This window comes from Apis laboriosa, unplaced genomic scaffold, assembly GCF_014066325.1.
Source record: "Apis laboriosa isolate Shangri-la unplaced genomic scaffold, ASM1406632v1 scaffold128_cov155, whole genome shotgun sequence".
Classification (NCBI taxonomy): domain Eukaryota; kingdom Metazoa; phylum Arthropoda; class Insecta; order Hymenoptera; family Apidae; genus Apis; species Apis laboriosa.
Genome location: NW_025221189.1, coordinates 387,829 through 415,694, shown reverse-complemented (window position 1 = coordinate 415,694; position 27,866 = coordinate 387,829). Strand labels below are relative to the sequence as shown.

Below are 27,866 nucleotides of genomic sequence, written 5' to 3'. Positions count from 1 at the left end.
TAAAAATAATTATTCGAAATAAAAATCTGGAGATTATAAATTTATTTTTACGATCTCCAAATATAGATTACAAAGATTAATCAAAATAGTCGAATCGATCATTTATGAGAGGCTCATATAATGATAATTAAAGTGTAAAATTGATGGATGAAATTTAAAGCGGCGACAGAATGTCGTTCGAAAGAGAATCGCGATCAGCAAAAGTTTTCAGGGCCGTGCATACACAATACAATACACGTAAAATTCTCGTGCTCAGCAAAGTGGGGTTTCTTACCCTCTTGTACGGCTTGCAAAGTTCTTCGGCCAATAGATGGTGGATCCTGGCGTCCGTCAAGTCCTTCTTGGAAGGGTTGTACTCCAATTCTTGGAGATCAATATTCCAGCCCGCTTCGAGCTGGCTGCAACTTGGACTGGAAGGAGAAAGAATGAGACTGCATTTTTATGACGGGCTGCCACTTGAAGATCGATACTCGGTGCTTTCGAGGAGGGTTCGCTGTTCAATCGAGATACAATGCAGACTTATCTTCGGTTATGCTCCTTGGCCAGTGTGTATATAGGGTGAGTCATAGAGCATCGACACTCCCAAAGCAACTTGTAAACCGGGTGAATGTACTATTGGATAGGAGACTGTTGGGTCATATCCTTTCTATCTTCTTTATTTAAGAGATTTTATAAGATTTGTGGCTTAACTTTCTTCGGAAGATTATTTTGGAAAATTTATTTTAATCGTGTCTTAATTATAATTTGTAATTGATATCATATCTTTTCGTTTTCGATTATTTTTAAGATTTATAGATTGTCTTTTTTTTATAAAATAGGAATTTATTTTAATTGTGTCTTAATTCAAATTTATAATAAATTTAGAAAATGATAGAAATAAAAGTTTTTAGAACAATGAAAATTCCTTATATTTTCTTCTTGTTTGAATAAAGTTGTTTATAGAAGAAGAAATTTATTTTAATCGTTATTTGTAATGATTAAATGTAAAATTTGAATATTAATAGTGAAATAATTTAAATAAAATAAATGATAAGTAAAGTAAAAATATAATAAGGATAAAATTTTTCTGAATTTTTATAAACACAATAAATTACTGCATCATATATCGCGATTTTTTTTATCATATCATAAAAAAATTTTTCTCTTAAAAAGACCATTAAATATCTCAATGACTCACCCGGTATATTTAACATCATCGCCAATCTCCCTTCCGTTCAATCTTCCGTGACACTAAATTAAAGGAAACAAAGCACTGAACTGCGAATATCGAGCTCAAAGGACACTTTGACTACTGCTTTCGTCCCATCTACGATTTCAGACGGAAAACTTTTTGTTAGCCAATTTCCGCTGATAATTAATATATATTTTCACCGTAGTGTCCGAAGAGTGTTTTGTTCTACACCTGTTACGATTAAAGAAGCATTCTTCCAGTTTCTTATTGTAAAAATAAACAGGTCAAGTACGAAGAAGATGATTCAATGAGGTGGGGTTGAAGCGAAGAGAAGATGATGCGAAAAGGGAAGAAGAAAAAGAAGGAATAGAAAATTCTACCTTCCATTGAATTGTCCCGTGTTGCTATAGTTGCGAAATATAGCGGACATGCTTTCAGTTCCACTGATATTGCCGATGGTGGACGCGTTCCTTCTGATGTAATCCAGAGCGTCTTTCATAGCGAGTTTCGAATACGTTTCCAATATTTTCGGCTCGGCACCGTAGTGATTCCTCACCAGATACGGACGAATAAATTTATTATCGAACCGTTTGAATCTGTAAAACGGGACAAGAAAAGAAACGAAGAAAAATGTTATGGTATAAAAATAGTTTTATTCTTTGCGTTAAGATTTTGGAGAGAAAGTGATTAAGATAATAATTGATGAATACCAAATTGTATGAATAAGAAAAAAGCTTCCATTTAAGCTCTTTTAATTTTTGTTGTCACTATTAGAATGTAGAATTGATATTATTATCGCGTAACAAGATCAATCTCTTTCCTTCTTGACAAATATGGAAGCTTTCTTTTTTTCTTTTGAAACTTTTCTCGATTCTTAGTATACTATAACATTTATCTATTCATTTGATTTTTTAATAATTCAAAATAAATTCGCCTTATATTTCTTTATATATTATATTATATATAATATAATATATTATATTTATTATTTTTAAAAGATACATATTGAAATATGCATCTTTTATCTATTAACTTATCGATTTTTGTACGAAAGATATTAAAAATTTATAGATATTAAAATAAATAAACAATATTCTTTTTTTTAAATTTTGAAGATATATTAAATTAAAGCAAATAATAAATCGAATTATAGATTTAAAAGATCGTTTAAAAGAACAAAATTTTAGGAATACTTTATTAAATAAAAATTTTTATCTTTAAAATATATAGATCGTAAAAATCCAAATACTTTCTTAGACGCGAAACGGTAATAAATAATTTACGATCAAATAAACCAGCGATCAGAATCATCTGCATCCCACCTAACATCTCGAACGACTCGTGAGTCATCCTATTAGGGGAAAGGCGAAAAATCGATAAACCTCCCTAGTGTTTTTCATCAAATAAGACGAATCATTCCATCAAGAAGTCGAAAACGTTAGAGAAAATCCATTTCGAAATATTATCGATCATAAAACACGTGAAATAATACATACTTATCCCGAACGTGATAATTGCCATGCTTGCCCAAAATGTCCTCGATCCCAGCCATCACGTGGTCTATTATCTGCAAACGTAGACGCCATTTTCCTTTACTCAGCCGATTTCATCAAGCACATTATTTCCGTTATCCTTTTACCAACGTATACACACGTGTACATCATGCGCAAATGACTCGAAACGTACGAATTCACACGATGCAACACGGTTTTTATCTACTCTAGACTCATTATTCTTCCTCCTATGATACGTTCATTTAATGGTTACCGGTGAAAATCAGTGCAATCTTCTCTCGTACTAAGCGACGAACGATTATTGATTTTCTCGCGTATCGTAGTTCGCTGCTCTCTCCTTTTTTTTTTTTTTTTTTTTTTTTAATATTTGCGCGAACGATAAGGGCGTATAACCACGCGTTCCCTACAATTTATACATCCAGCTTCGCCATTCTTCGTGCACCGACTTTTTTCTTCCACGACTTAAACCATCCCCTATTCGGTACATTTTTATTTTACGGATCGATCGAAACGAGCGAAGCGACGTTGAAGTTATGCCTCGTTACGAACGATCGCGAACATCATCGTAGGCAAACAGTAGAACGAAGACAATGAGGCACGTACCCTTTCGTGAATCCTCTCGTTCATGGTCGGCTTCTTCTTTTCGGCTCGTTTCACATTCAGGATCTTTACGAGGGGCTTGATCGTGATTCCCTGGAAACGGATGTTTTTTATAGCAGCGGATGTTTCAACTTGGAGAGTAACAGTTCAACTTGTAAGTGGTAATTGCGATTGATAAGAAGTAATACTGAATTATATGTGAGGAAATTGTAGGAGGATGTATGTAGAAGGGGATGGTAGTTTTGATATATATTGATTTTAATTGTTTTCGTGGCGTTGGATTGAAATAATTTTTTAAGCATATTATAATGTATAGTTGCAATTAAGGAAGGAGATTGATACAAGAAAATTATTATTATATATGTATGAGAAAGGATTATTTTCATTGTATTTTTTTTTGGATCAATATAATTTTTTAGAGATTTTGTTATATATCTTGCGATTAAAAAAAAGAATGATACTAATTTTAAATTATTGTAAATTATTATTTATAAGGAATGATTATTTTAATATTATGTTTAGTTATTTTTGTTAATATTTTTTATTAGATAAAATTAAAAAGATTTTGTTTTGTTATTTATATTATATTATATTATTTATATTTAATTGTAATAGAAATTTACTAAACTAATTCATTAATTCAATTGAAATTAATTTTCTTTACAATTTTTTAAATTCTTTATAATTTCTTTTAAGTTTTTATTATAAATAATCTTCCTTTGTTTTAAATAATAATAAATACGAGCATTAACAGCTATAATATGGAATACTATATAAATACAAATCACGGTACGAATACAGACAGAAAATAGCAACATTCGATTATCATTAAAATTCAAAATATCGATTTAACGCAATCGTATTCCGGACACAGAGCAGAACGGACATATTTCTTTTGGCTTGTCATTAGAATATATTATTTCGTTAAATAGTTATAAATTATTATTATTATTATTAATAATTAATTTTTTACTATTATTAATTATTATTAATTAGCTTCATATAAATAGTTATAAATTAATTTTGTGATTGTAAAAAATTGTAAATATATAAATAAAATATATATCATATATATTTTAATTATGTGTCTAAAAAAAATTGAAAAGGATCCTCACTCGTAATATGATACTAATGATAGATTAAAAGGTATTCAAATTTGCACACGTTTCTAGTTTTAGGCCAATGATATTTAACCTTTAATTGTCAGGGTGGAGTTCAAATGGCCCTCACTATTTTTTCAATGATACATTATAGCTTCATGAAACTTTGTGTATTCAACACTTTCGATACATTATTGGATCCCTTTATTGTAATCCCTCGAAGAAGTAGAAAGAGGATGAATAAAATTGTCATCTATCGATAAATTTATATGAATCTATCCACATAATATAATAAAGCAAAAATAAATTGATTTTGCAAGAATAATACAGAATAAATGAATTGTTCAGTTTATGAATTTATTTTAATCATATTTAAATCGTAATATTTGCATATTATCGATATTTTTGTATTTAGTTTTATTATTTTTTCCTTTTTTGCAACCGATGATTGATAATATTTTCTATTAATTATAAAAACAAAAAAAAATATTGCATCCGACTAATACATAATGCGTTTATATTTACAATTTTTTACAATCACAATAATAAATTAATTTATAACTATTTATACTAAACTAATTAATAATAATTAATAATAATAATAATAAATAAATAAATAAATAATAATAATTTACAACTATTTAACGAAACGATATAATATTCTATGATGAGCAGAATAACACGTCCATTCTATTCCGTGTCCGGAACACGATTCCATTAATAATAATCGATATCATCATTTTCTGTATTTCCGCGATTTTTATTCGTATTCCATACTAATAAATATCGTATTTATTATTATTTAAAAGAAAGGAAGATTGTTTGTAATAAAAATTATAAAGAAAATTGATTTCAATTTAATTAATAAATTACATTCTCAAATTAAATTTTTAATCTTAATTATTTAGATTAATTAAGAATCAAGAGTTTTTAATTTTTTTTTAGTTAATTTTTATTTAACAATACCATATTTTACAATGCCATTGATGTTTTTTTAAACTCTAAGGCTTAGAGCGTTTAAGTATTTCAAGTTATCAAATTATTACGATCGATCAGATATCACGAAGCTTGGTGTCGATATCGAATTTCCAATCGATTGGTCGATAGTGTTTTTTAATGGAAGTTCAGAGCCGCCAGTTCCTTAGCAAACAGGACGCGCCTTTAGGATGAAAGTAGAACCTTTTTTTCATTCTCTCCTTCTTTTTTCTTTTTGTTTTAACCCTTTGCAGTCTAATTACATTCGTACTCTATTCGCTCCGTACATATTTTTTTTTTTAAATACGATTTAATTCCTCGACAAAGGTGGCAGAACGAAATTAAAACGAGAAACCATTTGTGCAAGAGACATTATCAATAAATTGCAATAAATTTCCATCCCTTAACATTTATACTCTTTGTATTAATAATCATTCGTAACAAATTATTTCTTAATGCAATTCACCTGCCCGATATCTTTTAATAACGAATACCAATTATCGAATCGAAAATTGAATATGGAATATGAAATTAATCTCCTTCAAGTTCTTTATTAACTCTGAATATCTTCCTTTCTAATAATCCTTTCTCTACCTTTCACCTTTCAAACTTTTTTATCCCTTCCGCGATCGGAAACGATCGGAATAAAGTACTTGCACATATACCAATTCGATGGGAATCGGTCTATATATCTCGATGCACGCTATTCAAATAAAACTACGATTTCATGCATCTATGGCGCGCACAATATCCGCGCTAGTAGTACACATTTAAAATAGAGCCGGGAGAATCGATAGTGTCGGCATAAAGAAAGGTCATCGCTGATTGCGTATTTATAACGCAGTTAACAAAAAATCACGGCACGCCTTTTGCAGAGGATTGAAGCGAGTAATCGCGCCGGAAGAGGGACGTCGCCATTCGAACGCTTTATTATTTTCACGTCAATCGCAATGGAGCTGCGCTGCTGCACTCTCTAAGCCAGGTGCTTATACGTATAAACACTTAAAGAGACTATCTCGATTATTTTCTTTATTGGTGAATCGATTAAAAAATTGTTTTGTTATATTATTTTGAAAGGTCTCTCTTTTTTTAAGATTCTCTTTCATGTTAATCCCTTTCTATAATATGTTCGGTGTTATTAAGTTGGTGGAAAGTAAGAAAGTAAGAAAGTAAATCAATTTAATGCAGTCATAATTTATAATTTTATCAATTAATTTTGAATAAAAACGTTCTATCAAATCGAGATTTATTTTGTAATTTGTAAACATATCCATAATATTTTTAAGGTAGGGATATATTTAGGATAGGATATATTTTAAAAAATATTATCATTCAATTGCTTGATCTACAATAATTTCTAAGTTCAAACGAAAATACTATATTTTATGAATAAATACTATTCTTGTAAAATAAATTTATCATACAGGATAATACATCATCCATTTGTTTGTTATCGGAATCAAAAATCGACATAACTTTTTCATCAATTCACTAGGAAGACAAAGTGTTTGCTTTTGAATTCGCTGATGTATAAAAGAATTGAAGGTATCGCAATAAAATATTCGAATATCGAATCGAAATCGTGTCATCTGCGACAATAAAAAAAATTTGATCGAAACACCAAGCGGGAATATATCCATCCCTTATCCAATTATACGTCAAGCGTATAATGAAGCGAGAATAAAAGAGGAGAGAATCTGTCCACGCGTTATTCCATATTACGAGAGAAAATTATATTATAGGATAGTATGTTTGCAATGTTTGAAGATCGTCATAAAATCGTACGAGTCGAGGGAGATTTCGATCGTAGTTGTCTACGATGACAAAATGACCGAGACAAGTAGTAAATGTTCGCGTATTTTCCGGCTAACGTGTACAATAGTAGTATGAACTGTGATAACAGGTTCCGGTATATTCCTGTGCATCGTTGGTAGCCTTTTATGAAACATTATTAGCTAGTTTCCACGAGCAGTGATCAAATCCAATATCGATTTGTGTAACATCCGATATATTGTTTTATGCGCATGCTATTTTTTTTTCTTTTTTTTTTTTTTTTTTTATAGATAGCCGTTTAGTTTAACGGGAGTTGTGATCTCTCTTGGGCATCATTATTTTTCATCTGAACAGAATTTTTTGGTTTATGAACTGTTTTCAGCTATCGAAGATTTTAATTTTATTTTTCAATTTTACCAAATAAAATAAAAGATGCTGAAATTTTTTAAAATTTCCAAGTTTTATTGTAAATTGTAATTTAATAATGCTTTTTTGCAATGAATCTTTTATACGTATTATTAATATTTAACAGTATAGGTGATAGGAAATATGAATATCGTAATACGTAATCTACATTCATAAAATAATTATATTGTATTTCGTTAAATTTAAATTGTATTTTAATTCTACGAACAATTAAAAATTACTTGCAAAAAAGAATCATTGAATCGTTTATCTCCAATTTAAAAATCCCACTTCGTTCAAGCTTTATTTAATTGGGCGAATGGATCAAAAATTGATAGGAGAAACATTAAAGGACACCATCTTGAACTTTGGAAAATCCTTTTAATTTAACTTTCGAACCTTTTAAACCATCCTTAATAATAATTAATGTTAGAGTTTTGAAAAATTCATTTATTCGCGACAAACTTTCGAATCACGTGAACTCCACTTATCGGCCGCCATATTAGAATCGAGAAAATTGAGAAAATTCGTAAGAATAGCTTCGCCAAACCGGCAGAGCCAATGAATGGTTCTTCGAGTCTGAATCAACATTTCTCAAAGTTTACTTGCCGCGAACAACGAGCTCCCTCTCGGAGAGAGAAATGTTGATTTAGAGAAAAAGGGGATGTTCCGCGTTATCGTGTCATTCCCTCGCTGAACCGAGAGGGAGGATCTCGTTTATTATTATTTTTTCACGTATCTTCGTGTACTGGAAGAAGAGATTCGAGAAGAGTATCATGCATCATTACGATGAAGTTTAATTTAAACTTTTCACTATTGCGGATGCAGGAAGGAAGTTTATATCACCGTTCAACCTTATTGGTTTAAACAACCAGTGTTGTGCACGAAACAATTCTACGTATGTATTGGGAATAATGCAAATGAAAAAACGTAAAGAGCAACCATGAAGTTATAATGGCGTACGTAAAAGGAAACGTAACGATCTCTGTATCCTCGATGGGGAATTACACGCAACAATGCTCGAAAACGCAAAAGAAAACGCAATGCACAAATCTTTTCTATTTGCTTAAATGTCTTCTTTTAAGGCAAATACCCTTGAAAAGTTTTCCACGTTATCCTACCACTTCGAATACAAGGAAATGTTGACTCGAACTTTGTGGCTCGGCTTCCATCCTTGTCATTTAACATCGCAACTGTAATAACACTTATTCAACTGATATCTGGAGACATTTCCAGATAAATGGTATATAATAATAAATATTAAAACTAGTTATATTTAATATATATATATAAATATATGCTTTGTAAAATCGATGGATGTTAAGTTCGAAGAATCATTGAATCGAAGTATATTTAAAAATATTAAAAATATTAGTACAAGATATAGTGGCATTAGGAAACTTATCAAAATGATGACTTTTTTATTTAACTATTCGTAATTTATAAAATATCGAAGATTATTAGTTTAACATTTCTAAATATATTAGAAATCTTTTGGAAAATATATGAAGAAAAAAGTAAAAAGAAATTGATCGAAAATCAAATTATATTCTATTAAAAGTAATATTGATATTCTTCAACTGATTCAACAATAGTTTTCATAATTAAAAGTTAACTGATAGGAAATAGAAAACGTAATATTTAATTTTCTTCAATCTCTTTTGTTATCATGCTTCGAAATTAGTTAATTAAACAATTTACAAATATTATTGAATCCTTACCTGTATGAATACTGTGAAATAAATGACTGCGATCGTGGTAGTGACGAACATCGGTTGTAAAGACACGTGTTTCGGATCGATTAGTAAGACCAGAGCAAATGCTACGGCACCTCGCAAACCACCGTAAGACATCACGAATTTCTCTACCTTGTTCAGCTTGTGCAGTCGGAATTGATTAGCCAACGCTGTCAAGAAGATCACGCCTGAAAATCCATTTCAATCCAAGTCAGCGCATTCAACCCTCTACAAACAGCATGAAATTACATGAAATCTAGCCATTATTTCCGCGGTCAAATGCCAAAATTTGATATACATGTATCTATCTTATTTTTTTTTTTTTTTAATTGAGATATACATTTCCATGTATATCTATAATATATGTTAGTTTGTCAAAGATAGCACGTAGTTTAAAAAAAAAAAAAAAGGAAAAAGGACAAATTCTATATTTGAGAAACATTGTGATTTTTCATAGCTGAACAAACTTTAAAGTTACTGTACTGTAAAGTTAGCAAAACATGACATATCAGGCTTTGTCATCTGACCACAGATTTATTTCTAGGTTCTACCTCTGTTTGCAATAAATATTATTAGGTTTCCTCTTTTACGTGTAAAATTGGAAAACTGTGATTGATTGTAAATTGTTCTTCTGTAAAAAGAAACATTTCTGTTTATAATAATTGATAATTTTAATTTCTAATTGATAGTGAAAAAATTGTTGTAAACTTTCTTGTAAAGAAAAAGATATTTTGATAATTAATATTTTCAATTTTATGAAATAGAAAAGATTTTTTTTTATAGAAATTGATTCATTTGTAAGAAATCCACTCCCAATAACTTTTTCATTACATTTTTTTTTATGTTACAACGACAAATGATAAAAAATCTATCGTTTATCTTTTATCATAAAGAAAAATAATTTTCTTTTGTAAAAAGAGGAAATTTTTTTATTCACGAAAAATGTCAGCTTTTATTCTTTACGTGACAGTGAAAAATTGAAGTTAATCGTTGTTTTAATCTGACAACGAAAGGCTATAGTTAATCGCGACTCCTATTTCGCAAAAAAAAGAAAAAAAAATAAGAAAAAAAATGAAATATCTGGATTTGAAAAAAGTAGGATATTTTCAGACTGCATAGGGATGACGATGAATTTTTTAAGTGCAGCTAGTGGCCAGCGATTTAGCGATAAACCGTCGATGGAACAGGAAGCCATAAGCCCGTGACAGTAAGCCCTGATGTAAACTGGTGGTTGCGGAAGAAGCTAGACGAATCTTGTTAAGAGTATTTCCAGATATTTCACGATTTAACCGAGAAGATAGATTAGAAAAGTTCGAGTTTTCTCAAGACTATTCTTTTCGTTTATTTTAATGACGAATGTCAATCTCGATATTGACTACTTAAATAATTAAATTATTTAGAATAGAAATAGAAAAGTACAATTGAAATGTCCATCAAAAGATCTATATTAATGTAAAAATTTAATATTTCAAAAAGTTTTTCTTCTTCTTTGTTTTTTCATTGTTTCATTCACTTTATTTTTTAATTCTTTTGTTGCAAAGTAACATAAAATTTTACCTTTGTAATATTAAGTTTGATTTTATATGTTTAATCTCTCGTTATAAATATAAAAATAAAAATTCTTTTCAAAAAGTAAGTTGGATACAATGTTATAAATTTTTATGCTATCTTTTTTATAATTAATTATTGTATTTTGTAAAGCAATTCTTTACAATAATAAACTTATTGTAATTATGATATTATATTATGTATAATATGTATAAATTTACTTAAATTTTAAAGATAGTTATTGAAAAAAATAGTGTAAGTTCTATTTATAATGGAATTGTGAAGATCTATTCTATATATACAAATTCACAAAAAAATTACGATAAATTCAACAATTTTTAAAAAATTTTCGTCTTGAAAATCATTATTCCATCAATATTTCAAGATCATATTATATAGTAGACCATCTAAATGGAAATTAGCCATCCTGTATAAATTTATTAATAGAATATTGATGACAAATTTATACATCATGGGCGAATACTCATTGACCAAATTATCACCAATACTCTTCACAAAAACCACCTCAGAAATTACCATCGTCTCTCAAAATAAATCTCTCAACTTCAACTTCACAGAATTAAGAAGCTAATATCGCCAAAACGGTAAAGCAATCATCCTCGCAAAACACAACTCTATCCCAACCGAACTACTTAATCTTCACCCCTTCTGCTTATCCAAATTATCCGAAACGATACGAAACAATGCCCAGGGGTGGCACGTGCCAAGTTTCCCGGCATCATCCCGCCTCGTTATCCGGCAAAAAGGCAAATACCAAAGCGCAAGAAACGCCTATTCTTGGCACGATCGCGTAACCGTTTTGCTAAGTAAGTGACACGCGATAAGCCATGAATCGGTTTAAACCTTAAGACTCCCCCCTTATCTCTTGATACCATTAACAAGACCTACCCCACTTAATCCAGTTTCGTATCGTCCAGTTTGACGCATCGATTGCATCCACGTGAAACCACTTTACTGTCACGAGTTCTTTGTATGACAAACTGCGGGACAATTGATGATTTCACACCCCCAACCTTGATGGGGTGGCTCGTATACTCACCGACGATGCGATAGATCGAGCAGAAGACGATGGTCATGACGACGAACCACGTGTTCCAATCGTGGTGGTTGTTCACGGTCGCCACCCCGAGGAACATAAATATGATGGTTTCCGAGCTGCTTGACAGCATTTTCATCGTGTATTTGACCGTGGTGTGCGACTTGTGCGATATATTCGCCTCCACGTAATTCTTCATGGTGATGCCGCAGAAGGTGATCCTGGTGACAAAGGAGAGGTCACGGTTAATCGATGGGGGGAGAAGTGGACGACACGAAGGGGACGAATATGGCGCGAGGGTGGATTCGAGTTCGCGTATCGATCGTAGTCGGTACGTTTCGTAAACGTCGTTGAAATTAATTCGAACGTACGATCCGAGGGTTTACGAAATCGGCGGCTAGAGGCGTCTATTCGATTTACGATATGGATGCGACCGTTGTACACATACGTACTGGAAATTTGTGCGTACGTCTGACTGGAGACTACTATTTGGATCCAAGTTTAGATCCATCCATGATTCACTTGTTAATGTGTGGCGAGAGGAAATTTGATAGGGATTTAACCTCTTGGAAATTGGCGTACATGTGTCTAGTCAGTTGTGAATGTCTTACATTATCTTGCAAGGAAATTTAATTCTGACTTAATGAAATTGTGTGTTTAATGTTGAGTATATAATGAATTATATTTAGAATAATTTTTGTTATTCAAAGATGGAACTAATTCTTCTTCGTTCTCGTAGATGTTAACATGAATTAATAAAAATATGGACATTAAATAAATATAATCTGCGAACTTTTAAATGAATAAAACTAGGATAAAATTATTATTAGAGAAAGATAAAATAAAGAATGGAATAAAAGAATTTAACATTAATTTTTTGTTTTTTAAATTTTACATCAAGCTGAACTCTCTACTTTCGTTAATATATAAAATACAATCTTTTAAAATAAAGCTCATTAATTTATTTCATAGGAACATGTATAATATACACGTAAATCTTAATGAAGATATGAAGATGTAGTCAAATTTTGAACAGTTTCTAAAATAACTAAGTAAGTAAGAACTCCAAGTAGAGTAGGGATAAAATATGAAACGTGACTTGGGTTAAATATCTCCATCATAAAAAAAATATCTTACATTTATATCTTTTAATATTTATTCCAATTTTCGATCCTTCTAGAAATAATAACAAATAATTGAATTCTTTTCGATTTTGTATCATATATTTCTGAATTAATATTCTCAAAAATTTCTGATGAAATTAATTCCAAAATTTCCAGCCACTTCTAAAAATATTGGTACAAGATTATTTGAAAACAGTTCATTCAGTTTGAATTCGCGAAATTATTCGAGCATATTATTAAATTTAATATAAGATTATATATTATATTTCATTTTTTGGGATGTTAGTCTCATTTCTTCATCAAATCGAATTTTCTTCAGTTTTAGAATTTGCCTATTCTTCATTTTCCAAATTTTCCTTAATCTCGTTATAAAATGGTAACTCAATTCTTCGTATTATAGAAGTGTCGCGTTTTACTGTGTTCTACTTTACTTTTAAGAGCAACTGTAAATACATGTATAAAGCAAATTAAAAGTACAATATCTTCCATTTAACGATCTATTTCTCTTCGTTGTCCAAATATTGCACATATCAAGCTCTTTAAACAAATAAATCATCGTTCCACTATAACTACATCACACTCATCCTTCGTTTATTTAAAATCCTTTTGTTCGTCAATCGAACACATGACACCGTTTAATCATATAAAAAGAAAAAAAAAATCACGATAGCCGAGCAAGAAGCAGCGATTACGGGTTAAGCATATTTGAACAGTTATTACACAGGGCGTACTTTGCATCGGGATCGATCATCGCTACCAACTTCCCCAGGAAACGTGTAAATAATAGACTTAACGAGAATCGTGCTGCTATCGTAAGGTTTTCGAGCATTTATAACGACGATCTGTTACTTTCCATCCTTCTCCTTCTTTTTTTTTTCTCCTTTTTAATAAAGACTTAGCCTTGGGCGAGTTATCGAGTAAATCGACGATCACGAAAAGAGTCAGGCTTCCCTTTAACCTTTTTCTTCCTTCCACGACACGGTTCGATTTGATAATGAAAAAAAAAAAAAAAATAGAAGAGAAAGAAAAAAGGAAAAAAATATGAGAAAAAAATTTCGAAGTTTCGTTTAAAGAACAGTTCCAAGGGATTGATTAAAAGCCTATCGATGAATTTCGCCCTTGGATGGCGAGGTAACATGGCGAGGTTTCATCGAATATGCTATATATATGTATGTAACGATTCGCGTGAGAGCTGGGAGGTCCTTTTTGGAATTTATTGCCGGCCGAGAGCGTGTCGAGAGAAGTGAGTTGGCACACTCGTGTTGCACATTTCTAGGTCGCGATGGCCACGTGCAGGGCATTTTCGGTTTATCGATGTAAACAAGGGAAATTTGCATATGTTACAGGGTTGTTTCGTTGATGAACTGGTTTTCTCGAGTTTTGTGTTTTATTACCTGTACGAGATTGACCGTACAATTAACTTTGACTGGTATATAAGTTTACCAACTAGTATTTCGAGATATATTATTATTTTTATATTTTTATATTTTATATTTTATTTCTATTATTTAAATTACGAAGAATATTGTTATAATTGATGATAGAATCGAACAGATTTTTTATATAAATGGGGAGTATATATATATATGTCGTCAAAATTCACGAAAATATAAATTAAAAATTAAGCGAAATAATAATGAAATGGTCTGAATATATTATATTCAGATATATATTCAGAAATATATAATTTTAAAACATGAAATGTTTTATTAAAAATATTTCGTGTTTAAAAATCTCAAGAAATATTCTTTTTTTACACGAGGAAGTTTCGAAAATTTTAATATAGAAATAACTACTTATTAGATTCTCTCTTAATTGTATTTAATAGTTATTACGAAAGTTATACTTGTTTGTTCGTGTAGTTTTCTCTAAATAATCTGCAAGTGTCACCAAAGTTTCCAAACAATACTAATTACAAGCTTTCGTTATAAAAAATATTCAAGTATGAAGTTGGAAATTTGTAAACTGAATGAGAAATTCTTTGAAAGAATTTATGATCATTATTCTCAAAAATTAAAATATGGAAATGGAAATAATTCAATTTGAAAATCTTAAATTATTAAAAAAATTAACTAAAATAAAATTTATAAATATTTATTACTTATTCCTTTAAACAAGTGTTTCTCAATTTGTTTTGATTTCCAACCCTCTTTTGTAATATTCAAATACATCGTAAAATTCCTCTTGCTTTTGAATTAATTAATTAAGAGGATCATCCTCTTGTAAAATAACAATTTTAAAATAATGTACATGTATAATTTAGACTCTTAATTTAATTTTCTTCCAATCCAAAACTTTCGAAATTCAAAACTATTATTATTTTTTCCTTTTCTTTTTCTTTTTTCTAAGAAACATTATTTCGTAAAAAATTAAAATATAAAATATTTTAATCTCTAGAATTCAAAGAGATTTCCTAGTCAATCAATATTAATAACAATCATCTTTTTGATAGAATTAAAAGAATTTCGAAAGTTTCCAACCATAGAAACAATGATTCCCACTTTGCAAATTCTTTTAAGATTTCATTTCATTAGAAACCACACTCTTAAACCCATTCAAAATATACCAATTACGAATGATCATTAAACTTTCACGATCTCTAAAAAGTATTCACCAGAAGAGGATTAGTTTACTCACGCCAGTATGCTGGACATATGAAAGATCTCGGCGTTCAGGTAGGCCAGGTAGGCCATGACGAATATGAAGATGGGCTCGATCACGCGAACCTGGTGGGTGAACCTTGTAACAAAACCGGTAGCAAAGCCCCATATCACCCCTATTATCGTGCCACCGATCGCCACCACGAAGAACGAAGCCAATCCCGAGAGAACGTCCGTGTAAAGTATTTCCGTCGGCCCTATCTCGTTGTAAGCCTCGAACATATGGTACAGCACCTGTGTGTCATTAAACAACCGTAACTTATTAAGCTGTTCCAATGATTAAGAGATTCCGCGAAGTTAATTAATTAATTAGAAATTTTTCAGATTGCAATTGGGTCATGAAAACGTGTCTCATGGATAAGGAAATCGTACAATTTAATATAATATAATAATCGTTATTGGCAGATCGAGGATTATCTAATTTGGACTGAGATTAAATTTGAATTCGTTCTAATAACAATTTTAACTTTTATTCGAGTAAGTCGAGTAATTTGATTAGAATTCATGCTCTCTACCGTATCATTTTCTGTATCTATTTAAGCGTATTATTTATCCCAGCTCTTTCAGATTCTACGAATCCATTTATTTTGGGTTAATTTTAAGCGAACTGTAAATATAAATGATCGAACGACAGAATGATTCAATCGAAATTATTCGAGCGTTAAGAGAAGCATCATTTAGAATATAATATTTTAAGTATTTTTGTTCATTTATGAATTATTTTATAATGAATTATTATATAAATATTACGTTTCTACTTCCTTGTTTTCCTTTTTTTCTTTGAATAATTTTTTTTTTTTGAATAATCACTGAACTATATTTAAAAAAAATCTAGAGTTTATTAGAACACATTGAGAGGGTTTAAATTGTTTAAATCGTGCTTAAACAATACTTACCACAGTGACAGCGTCGTTCAATAAGCTCTCCCCAAAAACAACGATGTACAAGATTTCATTCACGTGGATTTCTTCGAAGACAGCTAACACGGCGACAGGATCAACTGCGCTGATCAACGCGGAGAACAGGAACATTTGTAAAAGTGGTGTTTCGAATCCGAAAAGACCACTCTTACCCAACACCCACAACGAAGCACCTATGAACAATTTAAAAGAATACTTATAAATAAAAAAAAAAAGAAAAGTAAAGAAAAATATTAAAATTTTTGATTAATCAATATTTATCCGTTCAATATTTAGCTTAATTGAAATTAAATGCGATTAAATGCGATTGAAATACAGTTATTGAAATTTTAGAAACAGTTCATTAAAAGATCAAAACGCAAGTTGTTGGATTTTCAATAATTTGGTTAAATATTTCATTCGTAAGCTCGTTTAACCGCTTTAAATTATGAATGTTAAGTACTTTATAGATTATTCCATTAATTTTCGATAAAATTGGATTTGAGCCAATAACAGATGTTCATATGTTTGCGTTTTAAATATATGTATTTTATTTTTTTTTTTTTTTTGGAAAAAATTATTTAATGGACGTATTATTCTCTCTTTTTAAACGGAATTAAAATTGTAGAGAACACGATAATTCCGAATAGGAAGAGATATTCGTTCAACATATTATAATACACAAAGAATAACTGTATCATAAAATTGTTGTTGAACAACAAATTGATACAAAAAGTTATTTCAAACTTTTAATAGTTCATTCGTTAATTGTTAAAAGTTTATTATGTTTAACAATGTTTCTCATTATAATAGAGTTTATATTAGTATTGAATACTTTTTTTAATGGTATTATTATACACATTATACATATTCATTATTTGAAGTTACTAGGTTATCTCTATTCGAAACGACTTCAATCGAATAACTTGATTTGTACGAATTCAAACTTGAATTAAAACTTGTATTCAGTTCACTTCAGTTCACTAATCTATTGAATTCGAAGAATTTGATTAATCTAAATGAGACTTTATCAGGTCTATTAATATTCATCAAACTAAAAATCGAAATTTTTATTTTAATTATTTATCGTTTGATCGAGTCTTTTTTTGTTTTTCTTTAATTTATATTTTAATTTTCAGCATGACTAGAAATATTATATACATGTTGTAAATTTACGTACATACTTCGTAAACTGTCGTGTTATATTATCGTTATATCTTCATATTATTTTTGACATGTAAGAGGGCGTGCAATCTACTATCTTTTCTAAAAATAGCGATTTTAATGACTGAAACACAAATTACTAGCAAAATGTTACGCGATAATCACAAAAATAGAATAAAATTTTATTCTCATAAACTAGTTCTTTTTTAATTATTAAAATAGTTATGAAGATATGTTTCTATTTCGATTCTCATATCAGTTTCAGAATATTGTTATATTTATTTTTTCGATTTGATTCGATGATTTGTTTCCAATTTTTTCTTTGATTGGGTTTTTCCTGTCTATCAATAACAGAATGAATTCTGTAACGATGAATATGATACGATATATAGTATGAATATTCTAATTTATAATAAGCGAATAGTATTTTCTCATTTCTATTCTTAATCCAATGATTTTAATTCCTCAATGATTAAAACTTTCTATTTTATCTTTGACGAAGTTTCAGCGAACAAATGATGAAATAAATTCCAATAGTGATTTATATTTTAATTTATAACAAAACATATCAAACGCGAGTGTTCTTCTTTTTCTATATTAAATATTTCCTCATCATATTCTTAACCTACCAATCATCCTTCCTCAATTCTATTCATGAATCATATTAGACTCTATATAATATAACGAATTCTAAACAAGATATCCACGTATCGATTTCATTGAATCGATGAATCAGTAAATCGACAGAATAAAAATCGTCACTGTAAAATATTTCGATGGTTAATTCACCGATGATAATAATACCGTAAGAAATCTCACCAATTACGTGGAGTCTTTAATTATCGCGGACATCATCGTCCTCTCGTGTAAGAGAACGTTTCGTAACGATGAAGCGCCGTTTCGTGAACGACACGTGCCACAAACAGAAATTGCGTGGGCGGTTCGACGTCCGCTTTTCACTCTCGATACAGATCTAGATGTGGGACTCTCTGTACATTGGGTGATTACGAAACACCGACCGACTAAACTTTGCAAAGATATTGACGTACGAAAGTGATCGATTTAAGTAGCTTGAAATACAGAAAATAATCGGATATTAAGTCGAACCACGAGTATCGTGTGGATTACGAGTTTTTGTATACTGTACTGTATACTGTTTTTGTAATTTGTTACAGATATTTATGATGGAATAATAATAGAACAAAGAGAGGATTAATTTAAAAAAAAAAATTAAGACTTCATGTCAATTAATTTAATAGTATAAATTTGATTTTTTAAACGAAAATTTGTAAATTTTTATTAAGAAGTCTTCTTTTTATTCTTATTGTAAAAATCATAGCTGAATGGATAAATATATTTAATATAAAATATTATATAACATATGTAAAATATATATTAAACGAAATGATGGTTGATTTTTTTTATTAAAAAAGCGAAGTTAATTATGATTTAACCCCTTGATATTGATATGTTTAAACTTTAAAATAATCAATGATTAGTCAAATATACCCTAAAATTTCCTACATAATTTTCCTGAAGGGGGTTCAAGAAGATCGTAAATTAAAAAAAAATATATATAAATATAAACAAATATGTGTATATTTGTACAAGATGCATACACAATAATAATTGATCGAAAGTGAGAATTATTTTATCGAGTCATTGTGAGAGACGAGCTAACAAAAATAATAATAATAAAATAATTTGATATTGAAAGGATTTACCGAATTGTATGATTTAATTGCATCGAACTATTTTTATAATATCAAGTGAATTTTTGATGTGGATAAGAAGAGCGTGAATATAAAAGAATTGCTACTGATAAAATTGCTACTGATTTTGTTAAAATTCCTGTAAATCATTCAGATGACGTGAAAATACACGATGCTGTTAGTGAAGTGTTGACAGACTTTACCATTTAATCAAGAACGAATCTTTTATTCCATTACGAGAACTAATTAGCTCTGTAAAGTGCACTTGCACGATTTTATCGCATCAAAAGCCGCTTATGTTCGAGAAAGAAGTGTTCCTGGACCAGCATCAATAATTTCACAAGCAGTTTTCAGAATCATTCTTTATCATGCATTTCTACCAAAGTAACATGAAGGACAGAAAAGCTAAATAAAATAGAAGTTATAAAAGTATCCAAAAGGGAAATATTACTATGAAGCTAAATACAAAGTAAAGAAAATGAGAAAATTTACTCATTTCAATGAGAGTTCTTTAAAAAAAAAAATCTGACTATTACTTTTTAAAAAAGTATTATATATAATTTCTCGATTTATATTCGAAAAGAACATTCACATCCATGATCTTTTTAACTCATCCTCTCGTTTTCCAAAGTGGAGATTGAAAATAAAAAAAAAAAGATCAATTCAACTAAAATTATTACTCCTTATTTAAAAGAAGAGAAGATTTATTCTCGCACCTGATAATTCTTCGTTACCTGATAATTAATATTGAATCATTGATGAACCAATTCAGATGACGTTGCTTAATTTTAGAATAGCTTATTTTAATTTTCAAATATGAAACATAAATGAAGAATAAAGAAATTATCGGGTAAAAATAAAATTTATACCCATATTTATTTTAAAATAAAAATAATTCCTTCTCTTATGGTAATCTAAATATTATTGTTAAAATTAAACGCATTCCATTCCTCGCAAATATTAAAATAAAATCATGCACATACTTTCAAAGTGTATAGAATCCATTTTTACCAACCTATCGACAAAGTATTAAATATAGTCCCAATGACGGCGAACAGAAGTATAGTTCCCAGATGGTCGAAGAACAGTCGGTTCGGCATGAAGTATCCAGCATCCAGGATAATAGGCGGCAGCATGTAGAGGAAGAATGTGTCAGGAGTGAGAGGCGACACGTGGACACTGCTCGCCTGGAACAGTAGGACACCAACCACCACGCCGACAACGATCAGCAAACAGGATTCCGGAAAGATCTTGCTGAGCTTCGACGTCATGTGGAAGCCTGTAAACACATGATTTAACACTCGTTCAGCGGCCCGATGGAAAATGGAAAGAAAGGGAAGAACGGTGGAGAACCCTTTTGGTGGTTGGGCATAGTGGTAGGATGCAAACAATGGTTCCGTTATTAACCCTCGTTTGGAGAACAGCGAGGCTCAAGCTACTTTTTAAACCGCCTGTTGCGGGGAAATTGGTTTCCTTGTCTCTGGTTTTTGGTGCACCCCTTTTTCGATGGTTTGGGGTAGTGGAAATTTCGTTGGATGGTGTTGAGTGTGGTTGCAAATATTTGTTATATTGTTGTATATTGCATCTGTTATTATTTACACCATGGAGAGTTAAATTTGAAATTTGATTTCAGTCGATCGAACGTTTCAACGTGTAAAATAATTAGAGATATTAATTTAATAGAAATATTTGAGCATAGATGTGTTATTGATTATGAAAGTATGAATATTCAATCAAATGTGTTATGGCTACCGTGAATCTATGCGAATGTTTATATACATTATATCAAATTTATTCTCTTGATTTATGAGGTATATGTATTATTATTATTCATTGTATGCCGAACTAATTTGAAATTTAATTTCATTCGATTAAAGTTTTACTGAAATTATATTTCTCACATATTGAAAATGTTAATTTGATACGAATATTTCTACATAGTTCCATTATTGATTGCGAAAATATGAAAATTCATCCAAGTTATAAATAACTTTGAAAAGTAGCTTGTTGAAATAATAATATAAACCAGTTGAGTGAAATTTTAAATATAGCGAATAAAAGATTAAGTGCTTGTATTAAACTAGTCAATTTCAAAAGTCAAATTAATCAATTACTCTTTTCAGAGATGTTTGATTTATAGGATTAATTGATTAATTTATAAATGGTTTAAATTTTGAAAATCGTATAAGTCTATTTTAAAATTACCTATATTAATGATTATTAAACTGATAAATATTCAATGAGATGACACTATATATCAATTGGAATGATTTGAATGAGTTTTCAATCAAATCTATTTTGAAAAAATGAATGTATTTCAAATGAATTTTCTTTGCAACTGGGATATTGAATATTTTTATAATTTAATCAATTTACGACGTAATTAGTGTTTACAACGTTCGTTATTTGTATTATTCCAATTATGAATTATTCTATTATTTGTTTAAAATTTTTATAAAAATTTAGATCACGAATTCGTTTGATATATGATACAAAAAACATTTGCATTAAAAAATTAAATTATTAATCAATAACTTGCGTAATTGTAGTGCAAAAGATATTCGATTTTTCGTTATTTTTGTTGTTGTGTTTGGTTTGTTTCGTTTATTTGAATTTTAATTTCAAGACCACGTGAAAAAAAGCATGATATATTTTATTGATTTTATTTTTGTCAATTTTTTCATTTTCGTATGCCATTTTAATTAAAAAAATTTAATGCTTTAATCTTTTTAAAATTGAATTCTTTTCCATCTTTAAAAAGAATCGTTTTTTTATTATTTATTAACTTTAAAAATGCATTATTTCTGAATCTCATTTCACTGAATCTATATTAATAATAAAAAAATAAATGCTCTCGTCGTTTGACTAATAAATATTTGTAGTGTATAATGTTGCGTGTACGCAACATCAAGCGTGAAAAGGTTAATATGACCTAGTTGGAAATGGGAACATTCTTTTAGGGTCAAAGATACAAGTCTTCAATAAATTAAGTCTAAACTTTTGAAGAAGACATATAATCATATAATTACTGCTATAACAAACAATATTTATATAATGTTAAAAATCAAATAAATATATCTACATGGCAAATACAATTTTGATAATGAAATTGATCGATAAACTTAAATTTTTTCATTTCTTATAAAAATTAAAAAAATGTGACGTATATTTTCCCACTATAATATTTATTTTTGAACATTTTAAATTAAGCAATTAAAAAATAATATTTAAATGCATTTTTAAAGTGCATACGTGATATCTTACAGACATTAATGTCAAATACAAGGTAGAATTATTGGTTTTTATTCTTGCAAAATATATAGAATCTATAAAAAGCCATAGTGTATGAGTATAGTAGTTCACGTGCACGTTACAAACACGATCGATTGAGAAACAAGTAGAACCTCTGTTATTTGAATCTCCAGTTTGTGGATGTTCTATTAAGGTCTCTGAACAGTGTATTATCGATACTGTTGTATTATTCTCTCCTATTTCGCAATGGGGATGCTTTACACCGATTCGAAATATAGTAGAATGTAACACAATGTACCTCTATTTATAGAGTTTAATATGAATCTAATATCCAATAATCATTTATATAATCAATGGTAACATTCATGAGTGGACTTTATACAAATCATGAGACAATTGATCTATTTAACAAAGTTAAATAGTTAAAATTATTCCAAATAATAAAAACGGATAAGTACTTTCTATAAATTATTTGTTAAAAAGAGAAAAATAAAAGAATATTTGAATAATTTATAGGATTTATCCGTGAAATTTATTTGCATTCGTTTGAATTTTTCAAACAATAGAAAACACGCTACGATTTTATCATTGTTTTATAAATATACGAATAAACATACAGAGAAATATATATTCGAACAAATCGGATTAAAATTCGGTCGTACGTTTCCACTTCGATAATTTTCAATATTTGCTGCAATTTTGTTTCAATGTTTTTATAAAAAATTATCTATCAACTATATATCGTGTTCCGGAAATTATAGAGAAGTTATTTCAACCAAACAATGAAATCTATCTTCTGTCTTCTAACTATTCTCTTTTATAAAATATTTAGCTAATCTCAATTATTTTAGAAATTTATTTTTCAAATATATCTTTCATAAATTTCAATATTATCGTATAGAAAGAACATAAAAGAAAATCTATATCATCGATGGGAAACAATAATAAAAGCTAAGTCGTAAATCAAATATTATCTTTTATGTTCCGTTTAATAAAATTTCAATATTGTCATCAATTAAAAGAGAAGAAAATCCACGTTGTTCCAAGCAAACGATTTCATTTCTTTTAATTATTAGCTTTTACAAAACATCAATCCCAATTATTTATCACTTTTTAATTATACCGTATTCACGAATCCCAATATTATCGCAAGGAATAAAAGAAAATCCATATCAGGTAATAACGAAACCTCAATTGTAAATTAAATATTATTCTATCTTCCATCCAACAAATCTCAATATTATCATAAGGAATGAAAAGAAAACTTGTTCGAGCAAACAACAATAATTTTTCTATCTTTCAAGTATCATCTCTTAGAATATATTTATCAAGTTCCCATATTATAAAAAAAAAAAAACAAAAAAAAACGCGAAATATTATTTGCAAATCAAATTCTAACCCTTTCGAACGATTTCTCGATCCAAAGTTAAAATCCATAAAGGTTCATCGATCCTCCCTCGCGCGTCAACCATCCAACAACATCAACAAACAACCATCAGAGTCCCTGAACCAGAACCAAGTTCCAAGTTCAAGATTCCATACCTATTTTCGCGATGCTGGCAAAGAAGATCCATATTCCAATGACAAACGGTGTCTCCACGCGATGAAACTCCACGGACATGATCTTATACTCCGGCTTATGTTTTTCGATTTTTTCGACAGCGTGAGGCGACAGAAGTTCGATCGAGTTCTCCCCTTTCTCCTGTCCAGACGACAGACTTCGAAAAGAGACGTCATCCGGGAGGGAGCCATCGATAGGACCCATTGGTCCAAAGCTCTTGCCTGGATACGGCTTCCTGAGATCCCTGGGGAAGTCGTGGTCGTCGACGATGGGCCCGTGCATCGCATAATCATTGATGGGTATTCGCCTGTTCGGTTGCAGATGATCGGGCACAGATTCGTAGAACTTGACCAAGCCTGTCCGTCCGCCTGTTGGCCAACCAGCGACGAGTAGGATGAGAACAAACGCGATCATCGTCGAGGTGACAACACGTGTAGCCATGACGACGTGACACGGCGACTGTGGTGCTGATCGCGGGGACCGCGCTGCTCGTTCGCGCTCGTCCACCGGTGCTGAGTCACCCTCAGTACCATCAGAAGAGACCTCCAACCACGAGGAACCTACACCTTGAAAGGCTCCCGCTGTTCAGAGAGTCGGGACCCTCCTATGCTCTCGAGCTCACCCTTCAACTCCCTTCAACGCACGACTATTTCGCTCGCGACACGTTCCCAAGATTTCTACGAGTTATTCAACGTCGAAAATTATTATTATTATTATTATTATTATTATTATTAATTTGACTAATATTGATCGTTTAAGAAGTTGAGTTTTTATTGTATCACACGTGGAAGACGATCGTTTCACTAAATACGACAATACGATTTGTTTATACACTTTTTGTTCAACGAAGTTCGAGATTAAGACGAGCCAATGTTTATTGCTTTTACGGCAGGTATTTTACGGCTCACGGATTAGCCGGTCTGTTTTCTGTCACTGATTTAATCATAACATAGAGACGGAGAAAATACACACACGATTCGCGATAGGAACTACGAGTTTTTGTTTGAACAGTATGTATGCACTCGATATTCTCGATATTCTTCCTCTTCTGAGATCCAGATTATAACGTTGGATTTGGATTTGTTAATAGCGGCCCGGAATATTTCGCGTATATATATATATGTGTGTGTGTATATATATATCGATTCCACGAGACGCAGCTGGGATCCTGGTGGCGAGAAACAGCTAGCAATTTTCCATCCTTCTCTCGATTGTGTCGGCCCGAGTGCTTCTATATTTGTATCCTCGCTGACCTTTCTCGGCCACGAGTTCTCTAGCCAATTTTCCAGTCGTGATGTCAACGAACCCTTCGATACGCTTGGGGGGAGCAAGAGAGAGAGTGGGAGGTGACCTAGACGACGGGCAAAATCGAGATCCATATTCGTTCCAGAGTGAAAAAAAAGGGGTGAGAGGTATCCACGACGGCATATTTGTTTTGCTTACTCACCCACGTTCGACGCTGCTTCTCTCTCGCGAGCGTGCTCTCTACGCGCCGTTTATTGGCCGGTTATCGACGACAGAGAGTCTCCTCGTCGTCGGTACGCAGCTGCAACACAGAACCAGACCAAGAGGAATCAGCCTTTCGTACAACTCTTATCCTTATACATTATAACCATCGCGTTTATGTTTCTCTAGATGGTCTCGCCATTACGAACGCTCCCCCAACGGATTTTTATATACACCCTTGTGTTCAACATCCACTCAGAGATCTCTCACAGCCCAGTCGAAAACAATCTCCGAAAAAAGACATGGAACTACACGAACGTACTATTCACGGCTGAGGAAAGGAGGCAGCGGGTCAATCGCTGGTCCAGACCTTCTCCAGGAACCTTGTTCACGCTGGCACCTGACGATGCACCACCCTCTTGTCCCCTTGAGGATCGTTCGGCGAGGACGCTGGTGGACACAGGGCGAATACGACGCAGTGGCGGCCGGCCAGATACATCGTGGTGTCGTTAAAATGGAAGGTTTCCTCGTTCCCAGGTTTCAACGGTGCGCTTCGATCGACCGTCACGGCAGCACTGCGCGAGGAGTGATCGTGGGGCCGCGCGCCGGCTCTCGAAAGAGCTCACGTCCACGTCGTGCACACGATCAACACCATTGCGACGAGTGGGACACCAGCGGCTAAGGGCAGCCACGAACGTTGCCAAAAACGTGCGTGTAGCTGGCGACGAGGCCACCCTCGACGTCGCTACTGATACCCGATGGACGTGTGCGCAGCCCTTCCTTCTCTAACTCTCGTCGCCTCGGCATCGCCCCTCTCGCTCCCTCCACCGCCTCTCCACCTCCCTCTCTCGCTCCCTCTACCGCGTTCTATCGCGTTCTCTCGCGCTCCGTCTCTCCTTTGCCCCTCGTCGAAGCGCCTCCAGCCAGCTGATCGTTGCGGAACCCGCGCAGGCGTCGCGACGCTCCGATATAGAGACGTCGCTGCTGGGTGTGCTTCGCACGCCGCCTCGACGCGAATCGTTTTGTTGTCGTGGACACCGCTCTCGAGATCGGGCAATGTTGCGTGCGAAAAGGGGATTACTGGAATTGTGCATGACACAGAATGATCGATAATCAGGGATGGATAAAGGGTGTATGGATAAAGGGATAGATAGACGGAATGGGATATTGAATTGCAGCGGCGGGTTTGCAGCTTTGTTTGCAGATGGCGGGAATTGGAGAAGCGGATGGAGGGAGATTGGAGATCGTGCTTTGCCTTCCTTCCGCGCGGATTTGTTTCTCGACGATGTTAAAGTGCGGCGTCTGATCTTCGAATTCATGAGATTTGAAACTGGATATTGGACGAGAGTGATAATTTTGACGAGAGGTTTCACGTTTTTATGATTGGAATCATACGCGCGACTGATGATTAACGATTATTGATCCGTGTTTGAATGTGTGTCTGTGTTCGATCTGTACCTCATTTTGATATTAATTCAAAATTAATGCCGCAGATATCAATCTCCGTATAGATAGGAATATTGATCGAAGAGTTAAGTGGTTTAAAATTGTTGATTATACGAAATGACGAAATAGTTATACTTTTCACTGTTTGTCGTCCCTTTAATTGTAACAAATTGAACAAATTTTATTTGAAATACGGATAAAAGATAACAATTTCGAATAATAGATTACTTCGATTATTTTATTGTCTCTTTTTTTAGTAATAAGAAAAATAAATTTATACTTAAATTTCATTCGAGTAAAATAATCTTGTAATATGAAGAATAATAAAATCGAAAACTATATAAAAAAAAACATGATTATTTAAATAATCATCATTAAAGTATCTTAATTTAAACAAATATCTAAAAATTAACAAAATTTTACATTACCTCTGATATTAATTTTAGGCAATTCAGGCGAGAAATGCTGTATTTATCGATGCAATTGGATTACAAGCCAATTATGGGATGTTGAGAGTTTCCACGTGTAGTTGCATATAGATAGATATAGGTCAGCTATGTAAACCAACGTTATGGAATCCGATCGAAATCCGATTTTTAGAGGAGGGAACGTATATGTAGATTTCCACGCTTTTGTTTTTATTCCTGTGACTTTTTTTTGCGACATGCTTTGCAGGGGAAATTCTCTCAAGAATATTTAATGAAATGCATCGCGTTTCTCCCC

The 27,866-nt window shown here is 31.5% G+C and overlaps 1 protein-coding gene across 3 annotated transcripts in view; it reads right to left on the bottom strand.

The window, feature by feature from the left end:
- The window catches only part of LOC122720353 (sodium/hydrogen exchanger 3), a 35,245-nt gene extending 7,975 nt beyond the window's left edge, over positions 1-27,270 (bottom strand). Inside the window, exons 1-12 of one of the 3 annotated variants that reach the window (XR_006347753.1) lie at positions 26,020-27,270; positions 25,699-25,797; positions 24,233-25,602; positions 20,454-20,717; positions 16,560-16,756; positions 15,641-15,897; positions 11,883-12,100; positions 9,260-9,462; positions 3,289-3,378; positions 2,668-2,738; positions 1,552-1,767; positions 275-410 (exon numbers count right to left, since the gene is read on the bottom strand). Coding sequence is in view for 2 of the 3 variants with exons in the window: in XM_043946995.1 (XP_043802930.1) it covers positions 275-410; positions 1,552-1,767; positions 2,668-2,738; positions 3,289-3,378; positions 9,260-9,462; positions 11,883-12,100; positions 15,641-15,897; positions 16,560-16,756; positions 20,454-20,717; positions 24,233-24,692 (2,112 nt within the window). In the remaining variant the exon portion in view is untranslated. The remainder of the gene's footprint in view (positions 1-274; positions 411-1,551; positions 1,768-2,667; positions 2,739-3,288; positions 3,379-9,259; positions 9,463-11,882; positions 12,101-15,640; positions 15,898-16,559; positions 16,757-20,453; positions 20,718-24,232; positions 25,603-25,698; positions 25,798-26,019) is intronic. The other 2 variants (XM_043946995.1, XM_043946996.1) reach the window with 2 other exon arrangements.
- Between the last annotated feature and the right edge of the window lie 596 nt (positions 27,271-27,866).